At 44.6% G+C, this 23154-nt stretch overlaps 6 protein-coding genes across 7 annotated transcripts; 4 read left to right on the top strand and 2 right to left on the bottom strand.

Annotated features, from left to right (window-relative positions):
* Positions 1-110: 110 nt before the first annotated feature.
* LOC122490290 (histone H2A type 1-B) lies at positions 111-20291 on the top strand. 2 transcript variants are annotated; one of them, XM_043592899.1, is made up of 2 exons: positions 111-493; positions 20193-20291. In XM_043592899.1, the coding sequence occupies exons 1-2, from the start codon at positions 126-128 to the stop codon at positions 20206-20208; spliced, it is 384 nt and encodes a 127-aa protein (XP_043448834.1). In that variant the 5' UTR covers positions 111-125; the 3' UTR covers positions 20209-20291. The 2 variants fall into 2 exon arrangements, with proteins under 2 accessions (XP_043448834.1, XP_043448833.1); XM_043592898.1 differs by lacking the exon at positions 20193-20291 and having other exon boundaries at positions 111-579.
* Positions 650-12375, top strand: LOC122490213. Its single transcript, XM_043592827.1, has 6 exons — positions 650-1790; positions 3367-3389; positions 7167-7475; positions 10209-10324; positions 10481-10618; positions 11850-12375. The coding sequence occupies exons 1-6, from the start codon at positions 1384-1386 to the stop codon at positions 12261-12263; spliced, it is 1407 nt and encodes a 468-aa protein (XP_043448762.1). The 5' UTR covers positions 650-1383; the 3' UTR covers positions 12264-12375.
* Positions 6414-7541, top strand: LOC122490317 (histone H4). The gene has a single exon (XM_043592929.1). The coding sequence runs from the start codon at positions 7169-7171 to the stop codon at positions 7478-7480; it is 312 nt and encodes a 103-aa protein (XP_043448864.1). The 5' UTR covers positions 6414-7168; the 3' UTR covers positions 7481-7541.
* Positions 9593-11427, bottom strand: LOC122490284 (histone H2B type 1-C/E/F/G/I-like). The gene has a single exon (XM_043592894.1). It carries the CDS (start codon positions 10744-10746, stop codon positions 10210-10212), a length of 537 nt encoding a protein of 178 aa, XP_043448829.1. The 5' UTR covers positions 10747-11427; the 3' UTR covers positions 9593-10209.
* Positions 15023-21307, bottom strand: LOC122490277 (histone H1.3). The gene is made up of 2 exons (XM_043592886.1): positions 19247-21307; positions 15023-17313 (listed from the first exon to the last, which is right to left on the bottom strand). The coding sequence occupies exon 1, from the start codon at positions 21234-21236 to the stop codon at positions 20568-20570; it is 669 nt and encodes a 222-aa protein (XP_043448821.1). The 5' UTR covers positions 21237-21307; the 3' UTR covers positions 15023-17313; positions 19247-20567.
* LOC122489049 (histone H2A-beta, sperm-like) lies at positions 18906-20179 on the top strand (the record flags this gene model as incomplete). Its single annotated transcript, XM_043590548.1, has 2 exons — positions 18906-18914; positions 19787-20179. Coding segments are annotated over exons 1-2 (402 nt in total), but the record flags the coding sequence as incomplete, so codon positions are not given.
* Positions 21308-23154: the final 1847 nt, after the last annotated feature.

Below are 23154 nucleotides of genomic sequence, written 5' to 3'. Positions count from 1 at the left end.
TTTTAACCAATCCCAGCTCGCGTTTTACACTTCCATCCACCAGTATAACTGGCATCTTTTTGCTGCTTCCAGGACATTTCTTTTTCGCTTTTCCTGCGGGCTTTCTCTCGCCGATACCACTCGCTATGTCTGGACGCGGAAAGCAGGGCGGCAAGGCTCGCGCCAAGGCCAAGACGCGCTCGTCGCGGGCCGGGCTGCAGTTCCCGGTGGGCCGCGTGCACCGCCTGCTCCGCAAAGGCAACTACTCGGAGCGGGTGGGGGCCGGCGCGCCGGTGTACCTGGCGGCCGTGCTGGAGTACCTGACGGCCGAGATCCTGGAGCTGGCGGGCAACGCGGCCCGCGACAACAAGAAGACGCGCATCATCCCGCGCCACCTGCAGCTGGCCATCCGCAACGACGAGGAGCTCAACAAGCTGCTGGGCCGCGTCACCATCGCGCAGGGCGGCGTCCTGCCCAACATCCAGGCCGTGCTGCTGCCCAAGAAGACCGAGAGCCACCACAAGGCCAAGGGCAAGTGAAACGTTTACGGAATCTGCTCTCCCAATCCCGAAAATCAAAGGCTCTTTTAAGAGCCACCCATCTTTTCTGGGAAGTGCTGAAATACTACAGAACTCCTGAGACGTTTGTTTCCTTACTTGCTAACCTTAAGTAGCCTATTTCGAAGTTTCCTATTGTAAACACTGGACAACTCCTCCCGGTGCTCCCACACAATGGTCAGATGAGTTTAAGATGTTACATGTCTAATGCCTGGAGGTTTATGAGACATTACATAAAATGCTCCCGCCAATTGCAAATGCACAAGCCATTCGCAGTAAACCAAGTGGCAATTCTCTGAGGTCGTAACTTCGGGGTGTAGGTTACGTATATAACAACGATAGTCATCGAGAGCATTATCTGTATGTTGAGATTGTTTAAAAGCGTAGTGTATACACATGTACGTAATTATATACACACTCTGGTCAAAGTTGCGGCCACAAAGTCAAACACGCATGAAAGAAATGAGAGAACAAAGGAGACATACCTGACCAATCACATATCAGGGCGGGCTTTTCGAATTCTGGGGCGGCCTGAATTCCCGCTGCAAAAAGTTGTGCGTGTCCGTCTTTTCACACAAAAAGGAAATGAATGAAGTCCGCTGAAACACACGAAATGAAACCTCGGTTTTATGAACTCAATTTAAAGTGCATTAAGAAGAAATATAAACTGGAATAACTTTTGATTCTATATTCAAATCTTACTGGAAATCCAATCATTTCTCGGAAAGGCAACCTGAGAACCAATTAGATCACAGCGCGAGGCCTGCGAACCACACTGATCTCTCCTATAAATAGGGTCAGAAACGGCTCCTCGCTACTCTCCGGTTTCCTTTTCTGTGTAATTGTCATGGCTCGCACGAAGCAGACGGCGCGCAAGTCGACGGGCGGCAAGGCCCCGCGCAAGCAGCTGGCCACCAAGGCGGCCCGCAAGAGCGCGCCGGCCACCGGCGGCGTCAAGAAGCCGCACCGCTACCGGCCCGGCACGGTGGCCCTGCGCGAGATCCGCCGCTACCAGAAGTCCACCGAGCTGCTGATCCGCAAGCTGCCGTTCCAGCGGCTGGTGCGCGAGATCGCGCAGGACTTCAAGACCGACCTGCGCTTCCAGAGCTCGGCCGTGATGGCGCTGCAGGAGGCGTGCGAGGCCTACCTGGTGGGGCTCTTCGAGGACACCAACCTGTGCGCCATCCACGCCAAGCGCGTCACCATCATGCCCAAGGACATCCAGCTGGCGCGCCGCATCCGCGGCGAGAGGGCGTAATTCCCCAAGGCTGTTCCCTCCGGACTTTGAAAAAGGCTCTTTTCAGAGCCCCCTACTTTGTCAAAAACTGTTGTAACTCTTTCTTTCCGATTGCTCCCTTGGTGAAAGTAAGTTTCTCTTTTTCAAGAATACTCTGAAACTGTATTAGATGGATCTGCCGGTTTTTATAACAAAGAATCGGCTTTGGATTCATAGTAACTCTGTGTAATGTGTAACATTCCGTTACTTAGTCTTTCAAACTGCAGTTGTTTGATGAGGGCACAGAATGGCTTGTAGGTATTAAAGGTCAAAAGGGATACTATTGTTGAGGAGATTTCCCTCTTTACATGCAGCCTTTTATATCCTTTTGGGGTTGAAAGCAAAAAGCAACGTTTACGATTTCCGTCCTCAGCAGAGTCAAAGTCTAGGTGAATCAAGTGAAATGCATTATTTCTTTTTAATGGATCTCCAGCCCACTGGATCGGCCCCAGTAGGCTACAAAGTAAATACAAACCTGATTCCTTTTGAGGTGGAGAAATTGGTCTTCATGCCATTACATTTTATGTTATCGAAGTGTCAAGTTCAAAATAATAAGGTGTCTCATTGTGCATTACTCTGATATATAACCATCAGTAAGGGAACATTGGCAAGATGAACCTGGTTCAAAGCAATATAGGACATTATCAAGATCAGCAATAGTTCAAGAAAGTGAAGGCAACTAGGAGAGTCTCCCCACAATATTCCTCTTTGACATAAAAATTGGGGGCTAAAGGCAGTTAAGCAGCAATGACAGAAAAAGTGTTGTGGGCCCTTCCCCTTTTCCGCCTTAAGACAGGATATAAATTCTATCCTGGAGACTCTTAAAAGCCCAGAGAGGGACCAGAGGAAGCCGCAGACAAACCTTACTGTTAGCTTCCTCCCATATACCTACCTTGCCATGGTTTTCGGTCCTTCAAGGCCTAAAACTGCCTTCCCTTGTCCAGTCATTTCTCCACACATTCTTTGTTGAAGACGCTGTGTAAGCTGCAGTGCTAAGGTACCTCTTCCAAGGGTTCTTCCCTGGGTTTCTCCCATGTGTACGCGAAATAAACACGTTAATAAACTTCTCATTGTTTTTATCCTGCTAATCGGTGTTTTGTAAAACGGGCCCCCAGCCAAGAACCAAGATGGATAGAGGAAAAACTCACCTCCCTTACAAAAGAATGAGGACTGGAATAAAACCAAAAGAGCAAATTTCGATCCAGAAAGTGTTATTCTTCTACAGCACAATTGCAACCTTTAGACGATCTTTTCTAATGACATGATTTTCATCCCCAACCGACAAAAATCACTGAAATTATCAACATCCTACAAGTTACCTAAATTCATAGATTTTTCACAGATCCTGGACCCTAATAAGCAGTCTACCAGAAGCACATCCCCTTGAAATAAATTTAAAAAACAAAAAGACTGGCAGGCCTTTTAAACTACGCTCATATGAGACAATGTAAAGAAATGCAGTCTATCCCTTTTCCTTAATTAGATATTTGGATATTTCTTAATAGGTTTCAGATCTGTTCCGGTCTGTGACCAGAGTCTTTCCCTTGTCCTCAGTGACCTCATGCCTGATGATGAATGTGCCTTCTCATTTGCGCTTTCCACCTCCCTGCTTACCAAGGATTTACCATGACACTGAGGGACTAGTGTCGAATCTCCCAGGCCTAAAGAAGTAGAAAGTACCAGCAGCTCTGAGACACCCTGTTTATCTCCAAGTCAGAGCCACATGACATCACTTGTTTAACTTGTTTCACAAATGTGAAATTGTGATTCAAAAAATATAAAATAAACATGTGACACAGAGTACTTAAATCGTCAATGACTGAAAAGGGCAAAATGCTCTGAAAGGTTCACAGAATATTGAAGAAATTAGGGTATTTATAAACAACTTAACACAGAAATATTGGAATAGGATTATTGAATGAGGTTAACACAAAATTAATAATGCCCAAGAAGCCATAAATCGTTGGAGTTAGAGCTGTTCCCCCAGACAGAAAATACTTACAGCTCTACCAAATAAACCCCTGCTGAATTTGATACATCCTATAATCAATAGTAAATAGTGAGATGATCAAAGTCCATGGTCCTGCAATTCTTGTGTAGTCTTTAACCTTTTATGATACTAAACATCATGGCCCATCCTTTTGTTCCCTATTTCCAAGCCTCAGATAAAGTGTCGCATACTGTGAATCCTTACTGGAAAGAAATAAAAACATAGGACCTGCAAGATAAATTTCTATGCAACTGAATGATGTGACTCCTTGACATTGTACTCATTAATCAAATACACAGTAGACACTGTAACCTTTTATTGTTTCTAGACTCCAAACTGATTCACCTGATTTTCTTATCTGTCTCTCTTGGTCTTAGGTTCCAGAAACAGTAAACCATTCTCGGGCCTTCGTTTTCATGAGATGCTTTTACATTTCCACAGTGATTACTTTGCTTCTTAAAAAAAAAAAAAAAGATAAGAGATTCTACATTCTCTTGTACAGAAGCTTAAGCTCTTTTGAACTATAATTGCATTAGCAAACATTTTTGGATGTTCTCTCTCTCAAAAAAGTATACTTTTGGAAAAAAAATATTAGCATAGAACTTCAGGAAGTCTCCATCAGCCTGCCCTTAAAGAATTCTAAGGTTGACAATTTTTCGAGTTACCCCTCTTTTCTTGCTTTGATGGGTAATGTTTTCTTTGGCAAGCCTGTGTTCGCTCCCTAACATGATTTTATTTTTTTAATTTTTTTACAATGCTTCATTTGAGTTTGGGGCCAGTCTCTGGGCAACTGTATTTCTTAGAAACACAGATGGCCCTTGAACAAGGCTAGGGGTGCTGACCCCTTGCATAGTTGAAAATCTGGATAAAACGTTTGATTCCCCAGAACTTAATGACTAACAGCCTACAGCTGACCAGTAGTCTTACAGATAACATGAACAGTTGATAAACGCATACTTTGTATATTGTATTAGATATTGTATTCTTATAATAAGGTAAGCTAGAGAAAAGAAAAATGCTATTAAGAAAATAGTATTTGCAAGCACATGGATGGAACTAGAGGGCATTATGCTCAACGAAATTAGTCAGAGAAAGACAGGTCTCATACGACTTCACGCATATGAGGAGTTTAAGATACAAAACAGATGAGCATAAGGGAAGAGAAGCAAAAATAATGTAAAAACAGGGAAGAGGACAAAATATAAGAAACTCTTAAATACACAGAACAAACAGAGGATTGCTGGAGGGGTTGTGGAGGGGGGTTGGCTACATGGGTAAAGGGCATCAAGGAAGACACTTGTTGGGATGAGCACTGGGTGTTACACGGAGGGGCTGAATCACTGAAATCTACTGAAATCATTGTCGCTCTGTATGCTAACCAACTTGGGTGTAAATTTCAAAATAAAATTAAATAAATAAATAAATAAATAAACAATAAATAAAATTATTCCTGTAAAAACAGAAAGAAAATCATAAGGAAGAGATAATACATTTGCAGCACTTTATTGTGTTTACTGAAAAACAGTGTGCATATAAGTGGATCCATGCAGTTCAAACCCCTGTTATTCAAAAGTCAACCTTACATTGAATTCCCACCATATTTCAAAGCGCATGATGGCAAGGTTGGGTGAAAAATCATGAAGCAGAGAGGGGCAAGGAAGAATCCTGGAGCAGCGCTGCCTATAGAAAATAATGCAAGCCACGTACGTTATCTTAAATTTTCCACTAACCACATTTTACAAAGTGGAAAGATGCAATCACTTTAATAATACATTCTATGTAATCCTACATCTCCAGATATATTTGTTCCAATCAATGTAAAAACATGAATAACGCAATATTTCGATTCCTTTTTTCATCCTAAATCCTCTAAACTGGGTGTACATTTCATTCAATCTGCTACTAACTTTTGATTGGAAATAACATGATTTGCATTTCCATACCATAAACTTTACTGTTGGCAAATTGAGTTCACATGTCCACGTTGTTCAAACATACGCCAAATTTTCCAATAACTGAACAGAGTAATACCTCTTCAATTTAAATTATTTAATATTAAACATTCAGTCCCTCACAGCATTAGACACATTCCGAATGCTCAAAAGAGGGTCCAGAGCACTTTATCAGACAATGCTTTCTTAAAAGGAATTGTGTTTGGGGTGTGAAGGTGGTGATGGAAGCTGGTGGTTACATGGGAAAGTATATAAATTTAAATGTAACCATGTAAGGGTAGCACTGACCTCGAAAAGCGAAGATTTGCCCATACATAGATGTAGAGGTCATTAGGAAGAAAAACAAAAACAAAAACAAAAACAAAACCTGAACATAAATCCAGATTACAAAATACCAGATTGAGGGATTTAAGAATATGGAGGGGCGACTGGGTGGCTCAGTCAGTTCAGAGACTGACTTCGGCTCAGATCATGATCACAGGGTCCATGAGTTCCAGCCCGGCATTGGACTCTGTGCTGACAGCTGGGAGCTTAGAGCCTGCTTGGGATTCTGTCTCCCCCTCGCTCTGCCCACCCCTGCTCATGATCTGCGTCTCTCTGTCTCTCAAAAACAAAAAAACGTTAAAAAAAAAATTAAGAATATCGAGAAGGAAGGCAAGCCCTGGGGCAGGAAGACAGAATTTTCTCAGGCAAAGTGGCCGTCCCTGTGTCTCACACTGGACCTGACATTTACCCTTTGACTGCCAAACCATCTTTGTGATTAACATTTCCGTCCTGCGGAGGAAGAACCTACAGTGAAAATGAGAGAACACAAGCCGCAAAGCAGGACGTGGGCCTCAGAAGGTGAAGTGCAGGGAGTGCAGGCCGCAAGCCAGGGGACAGGCCTCCCCATGAAAAGCCCCCACCCGTCACACTCGTGTTCGTGTCAGGCTGCGGACTGCAGTTCTTTTCTCGCTCCCTAAGAGCATCCTCCCAACGTCACTACTTGACCTCGATGTAAAGTGGACCAAACTGCTTGAATGGGAGGACAGAAGGGAAACACTCCAATACATTTCAGACATGCGACTAGAATTCAAACCAATGCCGAATTTCGACTGCGACTTGCCCGAGGTGTGTAAGGGTCCTCACAGTTCAGCCCGGAGAAGCAGATGTTAGCTTGACAGCTGCCATTATTTCGGTCCCTTGATTGGCCTGAGACGTTTCCTTACAGGCCCTTAAACAGAGCCTTCTTGCGTCTCCCCGGCTACGCGCGGCCTCGCGCACTTGTGGGCGGGGATAAACTCGCTGCCCCGCCCCAGGCCCCGCCCCAGGCCCCTCCGGCCCTGTTCTCAATAAGGTCCGCCACAGGGTTATAAATGAGGACTTGGTCGCTGTGTAACCTACCTTCGCTGCTCTGACTTACTCACCGGGAGACATGACTGGCCGCGGCAAAGGCGGGAAGGGCCTGGGCAAGGGGGGCGCCAAGCGCCACCGCAAGGTGCTGCGCGACAACATCCAGGGCATCACCAAGCCCGCCATCCGGCGGCTGGCCCGGCGCGGCGGCGTCAAGCGCATCTCCGGGCTCATCTACGAGGAGACCCGCGGGGTGCTCAAGGTGTTCCTGGAGAACGTGATCCGGGACGCCGTCACCTACACGGAGCACGCCAAGCGCAAGACGGTCACGGCCATGGACGTGGTGTACGCGCTCAAGCGCCAGGGCCGCACCCTCTACGGCTTCGGGGGCTAAGACTTTGCCTACGAGAAGTGAATTCTTTGCCAATCCTAAAGGCCCTTTTCAGGGCCACCTATCCATGCACTAGAAGGAGCTAGCGACGCTGTTTATTTCCTTCTCGTGGGAACTGAGGTTACTGAATGTATTTTGCGATCTGAGTTCCATGACTTCCGTATAATTTAACCATGTTTACTCCTTGTCCGGGGGCATTAAACATCAAGGCAGCCTTTAAGATTTATGTTCACGGGCTGTGTCTACATGAGATTGTTTTCTCATGTTTGAAACATTTTTCAAATCCAGTTGCTATCTGGAAATAAAGCTTGAATATGAACTGGAGGAAACACCATTAGCCTACTCTGTTCAAGAAAAAGCAAAGTGAGAATGCCCAGCTACTACGTGGTAACTAGGGGGAAGGGTTTGATGTGAGAAGCTTAGACCGAGCTGTAGACTGCGGCCACCTATAAGCAAGCCTCCTAGGTGGCACGTGGGGACTTTTTCGCGCCTTTTCTCCCTCATATTTGGATTATGTAAAATTATTGCCAATAAAATGTATATTTAAGCCACAATGATTTGGGAGTTTGTCTTAACCTTGTCACATCTATTCCCTGATATCCTATAATAAAAGCAGCAATGTTAAGTCCTCTCACAAACCCGCTGGTGCCTCCTTTAAAGCCAGAAAGGGAGCTACACAGACACCTAGCCCCGTGCTAGGGCTCAACCACCTGCAGTGTTTTCTGATGTGTCCACACTTACAGAGGAAAGGGGGAAGAGGTCTCCGAAATAATAACCAGGCAAATTGTCTTCTCTGTCTTCACTTCAAGAGAAAGTCACTGGCAGTAGCCTAATTAAAAGCACGTCAAGGTATTTGTAGCCTTTGTCTTTACCTCTTAGCATCAATTCCTGCCTCCAGGCAAATTGAACTAGAGTAATGAAGGGACAGGGGAAAGGAGGAAAACCGCTATGTTAGTGAACTTTCTTTGGGTTCTTAGCCTTGATTTTTCTTGATGGGTCCTGTGATGGACTCGTAGGGTGTCCGCCAGGATTCCCCCTCCTAGTGCTCACCCTTGTGATCTAGCCCCCTTTGGTGTGGACATGACTTGTGACTTATTTCCAACCCACAGAGTACTACAAAGGTGACTGGATGTAATATTTCTGTATATGATTATTGTTAACTGACGTGTATGTTGTGTAATATCTATCCTCCTTGACTTTAGCATGCTGGCTTTGACGGACCAAGTATCCATGGCAGCATGCACAAACGCCAAGAAACCCAGGGGCTCTTTAGAAAGGGAGGGAGGCCTAAAACCAAAAGCCTACGACCATTCAAGCCAACAGCCAGCAAGAAAGAAAATGAATTCCTCAGCCCTACAAGCACAAAGAAACAAATTCAGTTAAGCAGTGACTTTGGAAGATGATATTTCCCCACGCAAGCATCCAAGAGACCTCTATCCGAGGTAACATCTCAATAGCATCCTGATCTAGGACTCACCTAAACTCTGCCCAGACCCACAGACGCTCACATTGTACATGTGTAGTGTTTTAAGATAGTAAATTCAAATGAATTGTTGTGCAGCAACAGCTAACAGTTAGCTAACACATGTAGCGTCTTCAATCAGTGTTCCATCTAAGATACCATAACTGAAACTGCAATCATTATCTAATGGAAGACATACATTTTAAAAAGGAAAAGAAGGGAGGGGGGGAGAACAAACCTATAATGGGAATATTCCCTTTGACAACTGTGTAACCCTCACACATATCTCCAACATAAGTATACATAGGTCATGCCTTGCAGGCTTCCCTAATACCAAGCCTATAAACAATGACGTGCTCAACAGCAATACATCTAACTCATTTTTTCAGCAGCACAAAAGCAAACCGTCTACTTTTCCATAATTAACACACGAAACCCAATGATTTTCATCCATATCTTCTGTGATCCCTGCCTACCTAGATCTTTTCTTATTTTTGTTTCATTTTAGGTTTCTCTGTCTAAATGAATACAGAACGATACAGCAAAGGCAAGAAAAGAAAAACTATGTAAAAGTGGATCAAAATTAGGGTTTAGGAAAATGACTCAACATGCTGTGCAGTTCATTACATCAATAACATACAGGCAAAATAAAATGGATGATAAATTCATTTTAATGTACATTTGAAGAATTGTCGAAACAGTCTACAATAGATGCTATGATTAACTTCTGCAGTTCAGTAATACCCATGCCTAATTTACATCTATTATGGGATGAATGACATTCAGAGTTTGGTGTCCTGTGCAAAATAATTTCTCATTGCACGAGTTGGCCTTTGTGAAATACATATAATTATGTTGTTATAATGTGGGCATTGTAATGAAAACAAATATCCAAAGTACATGTACTTAAGCACAGACAACTGTAAGTTACAGCCACCCAGTGTGAAATTATTTTAAAGTCTAATGATTGAACAAAGAACCAAGTAAAAATTTAAAGAAACCACACAAAAACTATTCTTTCAGGGCTTTAGCCAAGTTCCTACTATACACATTTCACATAATATATGTGGCTCTAAAGATTAACATAAGTTCCAATAAACATCTCATACTATAACAGTTCTCACATCTTATGGAAACAGGGCTGTAAAAAGACAAAACATGCTTTTAAAGCCAGTTGAGGAACCTTGCTATTACAACTCTTTATATGCAAAAGTGAGTGGCTCTGAAAAGAGCCTTTGGGGTTCAGTAAGAGGGCGCTTCCTTGGCGAGTCTACTTGGAGCTGGTGTACTTGGTGACGGCCTTGGTGCCCTCGGACACGGCGTGCTTGGCCAGCTCGCCGGGCAGCAGCAGGCGCACGGCCGTCTGGATCTCCCGGGACGTGATGGTCGAGCGCTTGTTGTAGTGCGCCAGGCGCGACGCCTCGCCCGCGATGCGCTCGAAGATGTCGTTGACGAACGAGTTCATGATGCCCATGGCCTTGGACGAGATGCCGGTGTCGGGGTGCACCTGCTTCAGCACCTTGTACACGTACACCGAGTAGCTCTCCTTGCGGCTGCGCTTGCGCTTCTTGCCGTCCTTCTTCTGCGCCTTGGTCACCGCCTTCTTCGAGCCCTTCTTCGGGGCCGGGGCGGACTTCGCGGGCTCAGGCATGACAGACAATACCAAAAGCAGAAAAGTTGTGACCAACAAGGAAAAGAGTGAGAGGGGGGAAAAAAAATCCCGAGTATTTATATCACGTATATGCAAATGAGGCTCCAAAAGTCTGAATTTTGATTGGACCAAAACTGACCAATAGATTAATAGCATGCAAAAGCAGCGTTGCAAACCTGCTTTTTTATTGGACTAAAAAACTAACTCTTCCAGAGAATCCAATAGGTTAATTTACAATACCGCTTTATTGCTCAAAGTGCATTCACCAAAAATCAAACAAAAAAGAAAAAAGAAAACCTCTCAATAAAACCTTCTTTTAAATTATGAAAGTGGAAACTTTCGAACTGGCACGCGAAAACGAGGGAAGGAAATTCTATTATATAGCCCAGTAGAGTCCTAACTACTGCTCCTTTGGGTTTGTCATAAATTATCCAGGACACCTCGGGTCTCTTCTGACAAGAATCATAATATGCTAGACTATTATCATTAAGATATGTTGCAAAAGACTCTCGATCAGCGCCATCTTTTTCAACTTTCAGCATTGCAAACGTTTTCCTCAATGCTCACCCCATTAGACCCCGACTGACGTTTTAAATCCATTAAAACCAAACATCAGAGTCCAATCACCAGTTTGAGTCAAATACGGTATTAAAAAGAACGAGGGGCTCCAAAACATTGGAATTTTAACGTGCGAATCCGGAAATATAAAATTCCTTATGTGTTAACATTGTGTCCTAGACCATACTGGAGTGAACTAGATATTTGCTGTAAATAAAATGAAGTGGAACTCATGAGCTATTATACAGTGGGATTTTCAAATAGGACAGGAAATACCTTCCGGATGAAAACGAGATAACTATGCAGAAAATGGCGGATTTTTTAAAGAGAAATTCTCAAGTACTGTCTTGTTTCAAGAACACCGTATTTTGTATAGACAAACAGAAGAAAAATTCAACAGAATTATTTACGAGAATTATGTAGTTTGTCGGTCCTATTTGTTGTGTGCCAAGCATCACAAGGGAAACAAATAGCTTAGTGATTTTTTTCCCCCAAGGGGGCGGGAACAAGTCGGTTAATTGAAATTAACCAATCAGAAACTAGCACGGAACAGATGAAACCAATGCTAAATCTCAGGGAGCACTTCCGGAATAGAGCTCCAGTTGACTCACCGGGATGGCCCACAATCCAATCAGAGTGATTCTCCCCCTGTATAAATGCAGGGGCGAGCTGTTACCCTGGTTTCCTGACTTTGCAGTTAGGCCATGGCTCGCACGAAGCAGACGGCGCGCAAGTCGACGGGCGGCAAGGCCCCGCGCAAGCAGCTGGCCACCAAGGCGGCCCGCAAGAGCGCGCCGGCCACCGGCGGCGTCAAGAAGCCGCACCGCTACCGGCCCGGCACGGTGGCCCTGCGCGAGATCCGCCGCTACCAGAAGTCCACCGAGCTGCTGATCCGCAAGCTGCCGTTCCAGCGGCTGGTGCGCGAGATCGCGCAGGACTTCAAGACCGACCTGCGCTTCCAGAGCTCGGCCGTGATGGCGCTGCAGGAGGCGTGCGAGGCCTACCTGGTGGGGCTCTTCGAGGACACCAACCTGTGCGCCATCCACGCCAAGCGCGTCACCATCATGCCCAAGGACATCCAGCTGGCGCGCCGCATCCGCGGGGAGCGGGCGTAAACTTGATTTCCTGATTCTGTGCCAACTTTGAACCCAAAGGCTCTTTTCAGAGCCAACCACTTTGCTCTATAACAGATGCCGTGACACTTAAACAAGTAAGTTCCATTGTTAACCGAGCTCAAACAAACTTGTAGCAGGCCTGAAAGACATTTAGGGCTGTCTTAAATTAAGCTCTCAAGCCTTTGGTCTCCTGAAGTTTTCCTAGTGTGTTTAGTTACATGGTTTTACTTTCAAACCCCCTACTTCTCCGTATGTTGCATAGGTCTGGCAGGTTTCGTTCTGGCTCTCGGACTTATGGGTTTTATTCTAAACTTCGAGTATGGTCTGTTGCACGTTTTTGGTATCGTGACCGTTCCCTTGCCTCTTCCATCCTACAGGCTCTGACTTTTGCAACGTTACTTGGCGCTGTTCGAGGGGTGGCCCGTTGTGTCTTTGGGGGCCTGGGCTGAGCCTTCAAGGCTTCTGGTTATCTGTTTCTCCCAGGGTTCACCGTGTTGAACTTATAGAATCCCAAGCCCCAGAACCCTTGGTCGGCACTTACCAGAATTTGGGGACCCAACTCACTAGCAACCTCCAGACCTTTATGAAAGGTGATCAAAGATCTCCCCCTAAGCCTCTTAAGGGGAGCCAAGGTTTGGGTTATTAGCTGGAGCACAAAAAAGTAAGAGGGTAGCGTTTCCTGAGAACTTCTTGCCGTCTATCCTTCCCGGTACATCTACCAGACTAAACAACCAAGAGCGGTTTGGGTGGGTCTCAGAAAGTACCTCTGGAAATGAACGCAGGAATGAGGATCCTTTCTACTGACGCTTTTAACGCAGGAATGAAGATCCTTTTAACTGACGCTTTTTTTTTTTTAAGGTTTTAAGGAATTTCTACACCTAAATTGGGGCTCGAATTTACAACGCAAAAATCGAGTTGCATGGTCTATTGACTGAGCCTTTAACTGCCATTCAGAAAGGCACTTTTGGTTTTCCTAAATTCTCTATCTTACTCTCGATTTAAATCTTATGAGACTACCTCATATTTATCAGTAAAACATGACAATCCTTTGGAAGCTGGAGAGGTTTCTTAAATTATTCTGTTCACTGCCTATAAGAAAATGGTTTGATGCTATTATTTTTTTTTTAAAGCGTTTTTCAACGTTTATTTATTTTTTGGGACAGAGAGAGACAGAGCATGAACGGGGGAGGGGCAGAGAGAGAGGGAGACACAGAATCGGAAACAGGCTCCAGGTTCCGAGCCATCAGCCCAGAGCCCGACGCGGGGCTCGAACTCACGGACCGCGAGATCCTGACCTGGCTGAAGTCGGACGCTTAACCGACTGCGCCACCCAGGCGCCCCAGTTTGATGCTATTATTAAACAGATGTTCCTTTTCCATGAAAATAACAGGTTTCTCAATTTCCAAACCGGTAACCGAATAGAAGGGAAATCAGGAATTCTGTTCTAAAACCATTCAGGGAGTTATTTGGAAATGTAGAAGAATGTTTACTGATTGGGATACACATACTACTTGGAAGGATTTCGTCTCTCATGTATTTAAACGCTTCAGCAAATTTGAGTTTGAGATAGGAAAAGGTATCCTTAACTATAGAATTGAGAAGCTTCTATCAAAAAAACCCGAAAACTTTTAATGGACTGTTTCACCTCAAGGGTCACTAAAGAAAGGGACTACTGGGGTGGTATACTTAACATTGACAAAGCTATACATAAAGTGCACAGACAAGTCAGCCAGCGTAAAAAGTCCTAGAGGTGTTATAGAAGAAATTTTTGTTCTTGCAACTCTTTCAGACATAGAGACTTGGGAATTTGGGAATAGGGAACTCTGGATCCATATGGAAAAGAGCTTAGCTATCCATAGCTAAAATCAGTGGAGTGTTTTATATGTGTAATGTTGGATAAAGGCATTCATATTAGAGTGTGGTTTCCTACTTCCTTTGAAATTCTAGCACAGTGAGTTTTTTAATCTGTGTTCTGTCTCACCGGATGTTGGTCATCAGGATATGAGGACCCAGTGGGCACAGAAAACATCTTTTTAGGTCATTAAATCCACCAGAATATGTAGAATGGTCCTTCGCCTGAACAAACCCTCAGAAAACTTCTTAGTTAAATTGGAATTAAAAAAAATTATTGCACAAACAGATTACTGTTTACTACAGTCCTGACTATAGAAATAAAACAGTAGGGGCACCTGGGTGGCTCAGTCGGTTAACTGAAGTCGGTGTCCAACTTCGGCTCCGGTCATGATCGCTCGGTCCATGAGTTCAAAGCCCCACATTACGCTGCGTGCCAACAGCTCAGAGCCTGGAGTCTGCTTTGGATTCTGTGTCTCCCTCTCTGCCCCTCCCCTGCTCGCACTCTGTCTCTCTCAAAAATAAATAAACATTTTTTTTAAAAATGGTAGAGTTTGTGTAATTTTCATATACAATTTTCCTAAGTAGAAATAAATTTATTGAGTGGTTACAATGGGCCAGAAGTCAGGTATAAGGTTCCACAATGTAAGAAAAAATAGTAGTACTTGATATCAAATTGCTTTTTTTTTTTTTTTCCAACGTTTATTTATTTTTGGGACAGAGAGAGACAGAGCATGAACGGGGGAGGGGCAGAGAGAGAGGGAGACACAGAATCGGAAACAGGCTCCAGGCTCCGAGCCATCAGCCCAGAGCCCGACGCGGGGCTCGAACTCACGGACCGCGAGATCGTGACCTGGCTGAAGTCGGACGCTTAACCGACTGCGCCACCCAGGCGCCCCGATATCAAATTGCTTTTAATGAATTTTTATTTTATTGGAGAAAGATCACAAATTACGACTCAGGTCACATTTCATATGTACCTACTGGTAATTAAGTCGTATATGCATTTCGGGTTTATCTGGTTGCCTGAGACTACATCACTTTTTATCACTGTATAATCTCCGAATGACCAGGAACTTGCTCTCATGGAAATGATAGCTCAAATCAAGACAATTCAGAAATTTTATTTCATTTTGCATACACTTCCTACCACAACTGGCAGCAGAAGGATATTGATTTTTTATATCTGGAGATTTTTTTGCCATGAAAGCATTATAAATATTTTTGGTTTTCTTTTTGTTGTAGTAACCCCAACACCTTCGGCAGCATAGCACGAGTCAGAAAGTAAGGGAGGTAATACCTAAGTCAAGCCATGGGGAAGAGGGCCATAAAAGGGGCAGAGAGATTTATTACTCTTGGCTTCCTTCATAGAAAGACAGAAAATAAAATGACTCATTCTGATTCATATCTGGGGATAATCCCACCTATTGGACAGGATTAAAAACTCAGTCAATTAAAATGAGATATCGCCTCACACTTGGCAGAATGGCGAAAATCAAAAACACCAGAATCAACAGGTGCTGGCTAGGATGTGGAGAAAAAGGAGCCCTCACGCACTGTTGGTGGGAATGCAGAGTAGCGCAGCCACTGTGGAAAACAGTATGGAGGTTCCTCCAAAGGTTAAAAATAGAACTCCCTTAAGGCCCAATAATCACATTACTGGGTATTTATCCAAAAGATTTTGTAGAAAACACTAATTCAAAGGGGTATAGGCATTCCTTTGTTTATTGCAGCATTATTTACAATAGCCAAACTATGAAAGCAGCCCAGGTGTCCATGGATAGATGAATGAATAAAGTAGATGTGGTATATAGACAATGGAATGTTATTCAGCCATAAAAAACAGAAGGAAATCTTGCCATTTGGCAACAACTTGGATGGAGCTAGAGAGTATAATGCTAAGCGAAATAAGTCAGAGAAAGACAAGCACCATATGATTTCACTCCCATGCGGAATTTAAGAAACAAAACATGAACAAAAGGGAAAAAAGAAAGAAAGACCAACCAAGAAGCAGACTCTTAACTATAGAGAACCAACTGGTGGTTACCAGAGGCGGGGGGTAATGGGTTAAATCGAGAATGAGGATTAAAAAGAACACTTATGGGGAAAACAACAACAACAACAAAAAACCTTAGTCAATGAAAAACACAAACCTTAGAGTAGTGGAAAACCATGACTGAGGCCCTAAGGTGTAGTTTAATGAGAGAAAAGAATAGAAGCATTATAAATTTGCCATTGATAATAATGGCACCCAATTGTTAAATGTCATCAAAGCACATTATCAGAGGCGAGACATGTTAATTAGGGGAATTTATTCAAGGAGATGGAACTTGAAATGGAGCTGGGAAAACTCTCCCAGGCAGCGAGGAGAGAATGGCAGGTGAAGAAAGTTGTTTAAAAAAAAAGAAAAAGAACAAATGAGAAGGCACTGAAAAGAAAATTTGAGTTGTTATTAGTGCTAGTTAATGCAAGCAGAAAGTATTATTATGAAAAAAAAAAAAATTGACTGCAAAGTTCCCACCTGAACCTAAGGCGATGGGAAGCCAGTCACCCTATGCATAAGACAGATCACAGAATGACCAGAATTGCAGAGTTCGGGGCTGGAGAATTAGGACCCTGGGTGGGAAACAGTAGAATCATCCCAAGCCGGAGAAGATACAGAGAGCATGTGAGAAAGGCGGAAAGATCACTTACCGAGACTCTAAATAAACATCAACCTGATTTAGTGACTGAGTGACAGGAACAATTGGGGCCTCAATACAGTGACAGGAATTCAGTGTGCCGCCTCCCTTTATAAGAAGTCAGGCAATTACGAAGCAGAAGGAGAAAGTGGTTACTTCAGACTGGTCCTGAAAATTGTATTTATATTGATTGATCGATTGATTGATTGACTGGTTGTGTGCTTCTGAGAGAACTACTCACAGGGGCGCCTGTCTGATGTTTGCCATCTGTAAGTGTCAATCTCTCAGGTTTTTCTAAACCTGGGCTTTTGCAACAATAACGGACAGACAGACCCTCTTGGTTCACCAAGAGAGCATCAGAAACCCAAGCATGAGCATTTCAAGAGACCCTCAAGGGAGACCGTCCCAGGGACGTGGTCAGTGATGAAACACGGTGACTGGGAATGAGCTTCCTGTTCCCTCGTCCTCTGGGTGCAGAACACTAAGACAGCGGTGGTCTTCCTTACCCAGGACGTTAGCTGTAACAAAAATTGGGGGAAGATGGGAAAAGATTTAAATAAGTTCTGATGCCTGTGAAAACCCTGTCCTGTCCCAGGGAAAAGAATCCGAATACGAATATATGGAAACCATAGAAAAATTAGGACCTTGATGAAACCATACTTAGCTGTGTCTGAGGCATTCCAAAGGGCTTGTGAAGTAGTTAAGTCACAACGGGCCTGAAACAGAATTACAATAACTCTACTACCTTCTGGAGGAGGCTGAAAATGAAACCAAGAACTCCACTCCCTTTGTAGCTGATACAATACATGGGGCACACGACCAAGTAGAAACAAAGAAACTTGTACTTGAGACCCAGGTCCACCGTTCAGTGACAAGCCAATTCTGGGCAGATCATCCTTCCAAGCCACAATTTTCTTTTTCTTTTCTTTCTTTTTTTTAATTTATTCAGAGAGAGAGAGAGAGAGAGAGAGAGAATCGCAAGCAGGCTCCGCACTGTCAGCACGAAGCCCAGCCCAGGACTCGACACCTAACCTGAGCTGAAACAACAGCTGAACGCTTAACCAACTGAGCCACCCAGGCACCCTCAAGCCACAATTTTTTTTTTAACTGTGAAACCAGCATTTTAACTATACCTAATGCAAAAGCTTCATAGGGAGGTGGTGACAGAGTGTCCTGTAAACTGTAAGGAACTGCAGAGACACTCGTAGTCATTTTGACCACTCACTGAATGCCCCGTGCTGGCCTCATTCTCTGATCCCACCTGGCTCTGCATCAGAGTGGGCTCTCTCATCCTGTGTACGAGAAAGCGCACGGGTCTCTTGCCACTTCTCTTTTCCGATCCATACAACCTCTTGTCTTCAGAAAGATTCTTTTGAGTCAATATGTCACATTCCCCCATTTATCCAGATCTCATCCTCAAACAAGTCACTGTCATAAAGAGTTTGGGGGGCTCTTTCTGGAAAGAAATTATGAGCTGCAGCTGTGATTCGGAAAAGTTGAACCCCTGCTTAGAACAGCTAGGAAGAGGGGCGCCTGGGTGGCTCAGTCGGTTGAGCATCCAACTTCGACTCAGGTCATGATCTCACAGTCATTGAGTTCCAGCCCTGCGCTGGGCTCTGTGCTAACAGCTCATTGTCTGGAGCCTGCTTCAGATTCTGTGTCTCCCTCTCTCTCTGCCCCTCCCCCACTCACGCTGTTTCTCTTTCAAAAAGTAAATAAACATTAAAAAAAAAAAAAAAAGAACAGCTAGAAAGATACTCTCGGATACATCCCCCAGGCCTGTTTTAACAAAGTTTGAAAATAATAAATGTTAATAAGCTATTAAGCCGTAAGCGTAGGGGAGGAAGGCTGCAAATCGAGAAACAAAGTCAAAAGGGACTTGAACCTTGAGTAATCTGTGCCCACTGGAGATGTGATCAGCAGTATCTGAGTTCTTTGGACTCTAAGGACGGTCTGAGGAAATCTAGACACCTTCTCCATACTTAAAGCATACTGGATAAGAAAGCGACATTAAAATGCAGTTATCAAAGTGTATTTCTTTTAAGGATGTGTATGCAATGATGTGTTTCATCAGGGACACATCAAATAACAAGGGGCACCAGGTGTAATGATGAATGTCGTCAGTGCCAAGAGCTCAGAGTGCAAACTTCATTTCAAAATACCTTCAGTACTTGAAACTGATAAGAAAATATCTGTGGTTGTCATTACTGGAAAAGCCACAGGCACTAGCAAAATGCATTGTGATTAATTGCCTACACACATAATTGAGGGAAATGACAAATTGCATGTACTCTTTGAGAAAATAAAGATGTTTCCCCATCCACCTTTACAGCCCCATAATGATCAGATTTTTGCCAAGATTTCCCAGTAAAATCAAGTGGACTTCCTTGAAATTAAATAAATAAATAAATAAATAAATAAATAAACCAACCAACCAACCAACCAACCCACCTCGGCCCTGGTGGAAGATCAACCCATGTAGAATCCAAATGTTTTGCTCTGGTCACCGCAACTCCAACTCCGGGAACTTTCTAACAAACCACGCAGACTCCCAGAGATTTTTCTTTTATTGCGTTTCACCCTTTGTATTCTTTCATTATTCGGCATAAATATTCAAGCCAACCATGCCTCCCTGGGACCTCTCAGCAATCCAGGGGAAGGAAATCTGGCAAAGAGGATGAATAACAAACCACCAGAGAAGACTTTTACCCTTTTTAATGTTCCTTAGCCTCGGGGTGCTAAATAATCATTCAGCTTTAGAGGAGAATAGCGTGAATAGTGCCCCAAAGGAGGCCTCAAACTAACCAAGGGGGAAAAAACAAAAACAAAAACAAAAACGATTTTCTACTGCTCCACAACATACACAAGCTTTAATGTCAACCTCTAACTGGCGCAGTATTTTTCTACCACTGGGGGCCCAGCAAGTCAAGAGTACCTTCTGATTGGCTAACTCAGAACAACATCTGCAAACCAATGGGAAAGAAACATTAGGAAACATCCAGTGACTATAATGGCCCCTTCTTCAGACCGGCTTTTTACACAACAGCCCCTTCTCCAAGCACGTGGGGGCGCGGGAAGCAGGGCGGCAAGGCTCGCGCCAAGGCCAAGACGCGCTCGTCGCGGGCCGGGCTGCAGTTCCCGGTGGGCCGCGTGCACCGCCTGCTCCGCAAGGGCAACTACGCCGAGCGGGTGGGGGCCGGCGCGCCGGTGTACCTGGCGGCCGTGCTCGAGTACCTGACGGTCGAGATCCTGGAGCTGGCGGGCAACGCGGCCCGCGACAACAAGAAGACGCGCATCATCCCGCGCCACCTGCAGCTGGCCATCCGCAACGACGAGGAGCTCAACAAGCTGCTGGGCCGCGTCACCATCGCGCAGGGCGGCGTCCTAAGACCGAGAACCACCACAAAGCTTAGGGCAAATGAGGAGTTACCCACTCACGGTTCCTGCCCCAAACAAAGGTTCTTCTCAGAGCCACCAAACTTCTGGAGAACGGTAGCCCTAGTGACAGCAGCTTACAGATTAGAATTGCAAGGAGAGGCGGCAGGTTCCTCTAGAGCCACTCAATTCAAAAGCCGCGGACCAATCACCTGCTCCGGCGGGAGTATTTGAACAAGAGGAGAAAGGAAACTAAAAAGGCTGACGACGAATGAGTGTCAAGACGAAACACAAAAAGTACCTTAGAGATACCAGTTAAGCTCTTCCACTTGAAATAGTGGGGTGGCTCTGAAAAGAGCCTTTGAGAACTCGGAGGCAGGACATACCGCTACAACCTTCACTTCTTCTTAGGCGCAGCTTTCTTTGCCTTTGTCGCCTTAGGCTTGGCAGCTTTGGGCTTGGCCGCTTTGGGCTTCGGGGCCTTGGCCTTGGCGGGGCTCTTAGCCGCCTTCTTGGGTTTGGCCGCTTTCACCTTCTTCGGGCTCTTGGCCACTTTCTTGCCCGCAGCCGCCGCCGCCGCGGGCTTCTTCGCCTTCTTCGGGGTCTTCTTGGCGCTCTTCTTGGGGGTGCTGGCCCCCGTCGCCTTCTTGGGTTTCTTGGCCGCCCCGGCAGCCTTCTTGGGCTTGGCCGCGCCCGCCTTCTTGGCTTTGGGCTTGGCCTCCCCGGACGCCGCCTTCTTGTTGAGCTTGAACGAGCCCGAGGCGCCGGTGCCCTTGGTCTGCACCAGGGTGCCCTTGCTCACCAGGCTCTTGAGGCCCAGCTTGATGCGGCTGTTGTTCTTCTCCACGTCGTAGCCGGCGGCCGCCAGCGCCTTCTTGAGCGCGGCCAGGGACACGCCGCTGCGCTCCTTGGAGGCGGCCACGGCCTTGGTGATGAGCTCGGACACCGGCGGCCCGGACGCCTTGCGCTTCCCGGCGGCAGCGCCGCTCTTCTTCGCCTTCTTCTTCACAGGTGCCTTCTCTGCGGGTGCGGGCGCCACAGGAGCGACTGGCGCGGTCTCCGACATCCTTCCGCGTTGCCAACTAAGACAAAAAGTAAACTCAAACTGTCAGGGCGGCGCGTCTCGGAGGCCGGCGGCGGGGGGTTTATATAGCGAGTGGCTGAGTGATGATTGGTTGCCTGCGCCGTGCGCCGCGCCGCTCAGAAGGGCTCCTCCGCTCTGCAGTGTGGCTGTGTTTCTTTCCCCTTAAAAAAGAAGAAAAACGTAAGAAATCTGGGCATGAAATAATTAGAGATTTGGGGGAAACGGATCCGAGAGTGTTCAGGCTTCATCCCTGCCTTATTTGCTATCCCTAGTTTCAAAACCAGTACCCTGAAACTTTCCCGATTCCCCCAACTCTCTTTAAAACTTCGGTCAAATTGAGACAACTTTCAGATTTTCCTTAAAAATACTATTTCTCTCTGTTCCCATTGCACGTCTGTCTTCCAGGGCATGGATCTGCACATTCTTTTCTTTGCAAATTTATATAAGTAAGCTCATTTTTATTCGAATATACAAGGAAAAACGCTTTTTTCTCGGGAGCAGTAGCACAACTCTCCCGCAGTTGTTTGCACTAAGCCCTGGGAATTGGCAAAGGGATAGAAAATTCTACGTACACGATGGATAACTATTTTTTTTAATAGAATCTTTTTTAAGTCTTTGAGTGACCGGTGTGTAAACTGGATTTGATCCCCGTATTGGGGGGATTTAAACATTTCAGGAAGGATGGGGGGCGAGGTGGCTCCGTGGGTTTTCCAGATAAACAGTTCTTAATAGCAGCTTTCCTAAAATACTGTATAATAGGTTTTTCAGACCTAGGATCGACATTATACATCAACTGCAAAGAGGAAAAGAGAATCATGAAACAATAGAATGGCGGGTCTACATCATTCATATGAGTTGAAGAATAGAAAGTTACGTGTTTATATCCCATCCGTCTCCTTGAAACTAAATTACTTAATGACAGACAGCCTAAGATTTTTTAACTCCAATATTTAACATAGAATTTCGTACATGTTTCCTGTATTTCAAAATGAAATTTCAAGTGCAAATGTTATTTGACTCTTTTTCAACATCGCAAGTAGGGACACAAGATTAGAAAGAAAAAAATGTCATTGAAATCACTTTCTGGACTTTCATAATTCTCCCTGGGCTTTTGACTAACAGACTATGAACTACGCTGTGACAACCTAACTTACTTGGCTACCTCTGCCCACCAAAGGAGTTGAACAAACATTTCACGGCAGGTATGACCCACTTTATTATTCCGTCTCTTGTAGTTTGCAACACAACAGAGCTAATGAAATTGGGTAAATATTGGATAATGAAGCACAAATTTAATATTATCAACCAAAGAATCAGATAATGAAATTCAACTACATGCTTGTGAAAATAAATATTTTGGTGTTATGTTTCTTCTAACAAATATCCTTCTTTCCAAAAATGTAGTTATTCCAGCTTCCATCCAATGACGATTTAGGAATTTTCGCACATAAGTCCAAAATAGGATAATCAGCTTTAAAGATGTCGTCTCTCCACACTTAACTAATTTCATAAAAGTCACTTGGCTTATTTTTAATGAGTCCGGTATTGGCTGGCACTGACTGAATACAAGTCTGTGGGACTTGAGCCCGTGTTATATACCAAATACAAATACTGTGTATAAAGAGGTAAACTTACAGGATGGAATATGCAGCATTTAGTTCTCCCTCGGCAGGCATTTTAGGAGTGTCTAAAAGGGACTGTTTGTCGTCCTCTATAGCGTCATTGGCAATAGCAATGGCCCCAAACATTTTACAGGCCCTTTTCAGACCGGAGCCTACTAGCTAATATTATCTAGACCTAAAGATAGAATTTAAATTGAGATTTTTAAAAGTTTACCATTTGGGTCATCATGGTAGTCAAAACATCAATTGTTGAATAATCAGTGGAATTGTCCCCTAGG

This window comes from Prionailurus bengalensis, chromosome B2 (assembly GCF_016509475.1).
Source record: "Prionailurus bengalensis isolate Pbe53 chromosome B2, Fcat_Pben_1.1_paternal_pri, whole genome shotgun sequence".
Lineage (NCBI taxonomy): Eukaryota > Metazoa > Chordata > Mammalia > Carnivora > Felidae > Prionailurus > Prionailurus bengalensis.
The sequence above is the reverse complement of the archived record's forward strand: the minus strand, read 5'-3'. Positions and strand labels throughout refer to the sequence as shown.

Bases quoted from the DNA above. Each gene is read 5' to 3' on its own strand.
- LOC122490290 (XM_043592898.1), top strand. From the start codon at position 126: ATGTCTGGACGCGGAAAGCAGGGCGGCAAGGCTCGCGCCAAGGCCAAG.
- LOC122490213 (XM_043592827.1), top strand. From the start codon at position 1,384: ATGGCTCGCACGAAGCAGACGGCGCGCAAGTCGACGGGCGGCAAGGCC. The intron at 3,390-7,166 runs GTGCCTTCTCAT...ACTCACCGGGAG, and splicing joins CCTCATGCCTGATGATGAAT to ACATGACTGGCCGCGGCAAA. The intron at 10,619-11,849 runs GTGACCAACAAG...CTTTGCAGTTAG, and splicing joins ATACCAAAAGCAGAAAAGTT to GCCATGGCTCGCACGAAGCA.
- LOC122490317 (XM_043592929.1), top strand. From the start codon at position 7,169: ATGACTGGCCGCGGCAAAGGCGGGAAGGGCCTGGGCAAGGGGGGCGCC.
- LOC122490284 (XM_043592894.1), bottom strand. From the start codon at position 10,746: ATGCTATTAATCTATTGGTCAGTTTTGGTCCAATCAAAATTCAGACTT.
- LOC122490277 (XM_043592886.1), bottom strand. From the start codon at position 21,236: ATGTCGGAGACCGCGCCAGTCGCTCCTGTGGCGCCCGCACCCGCAGAG.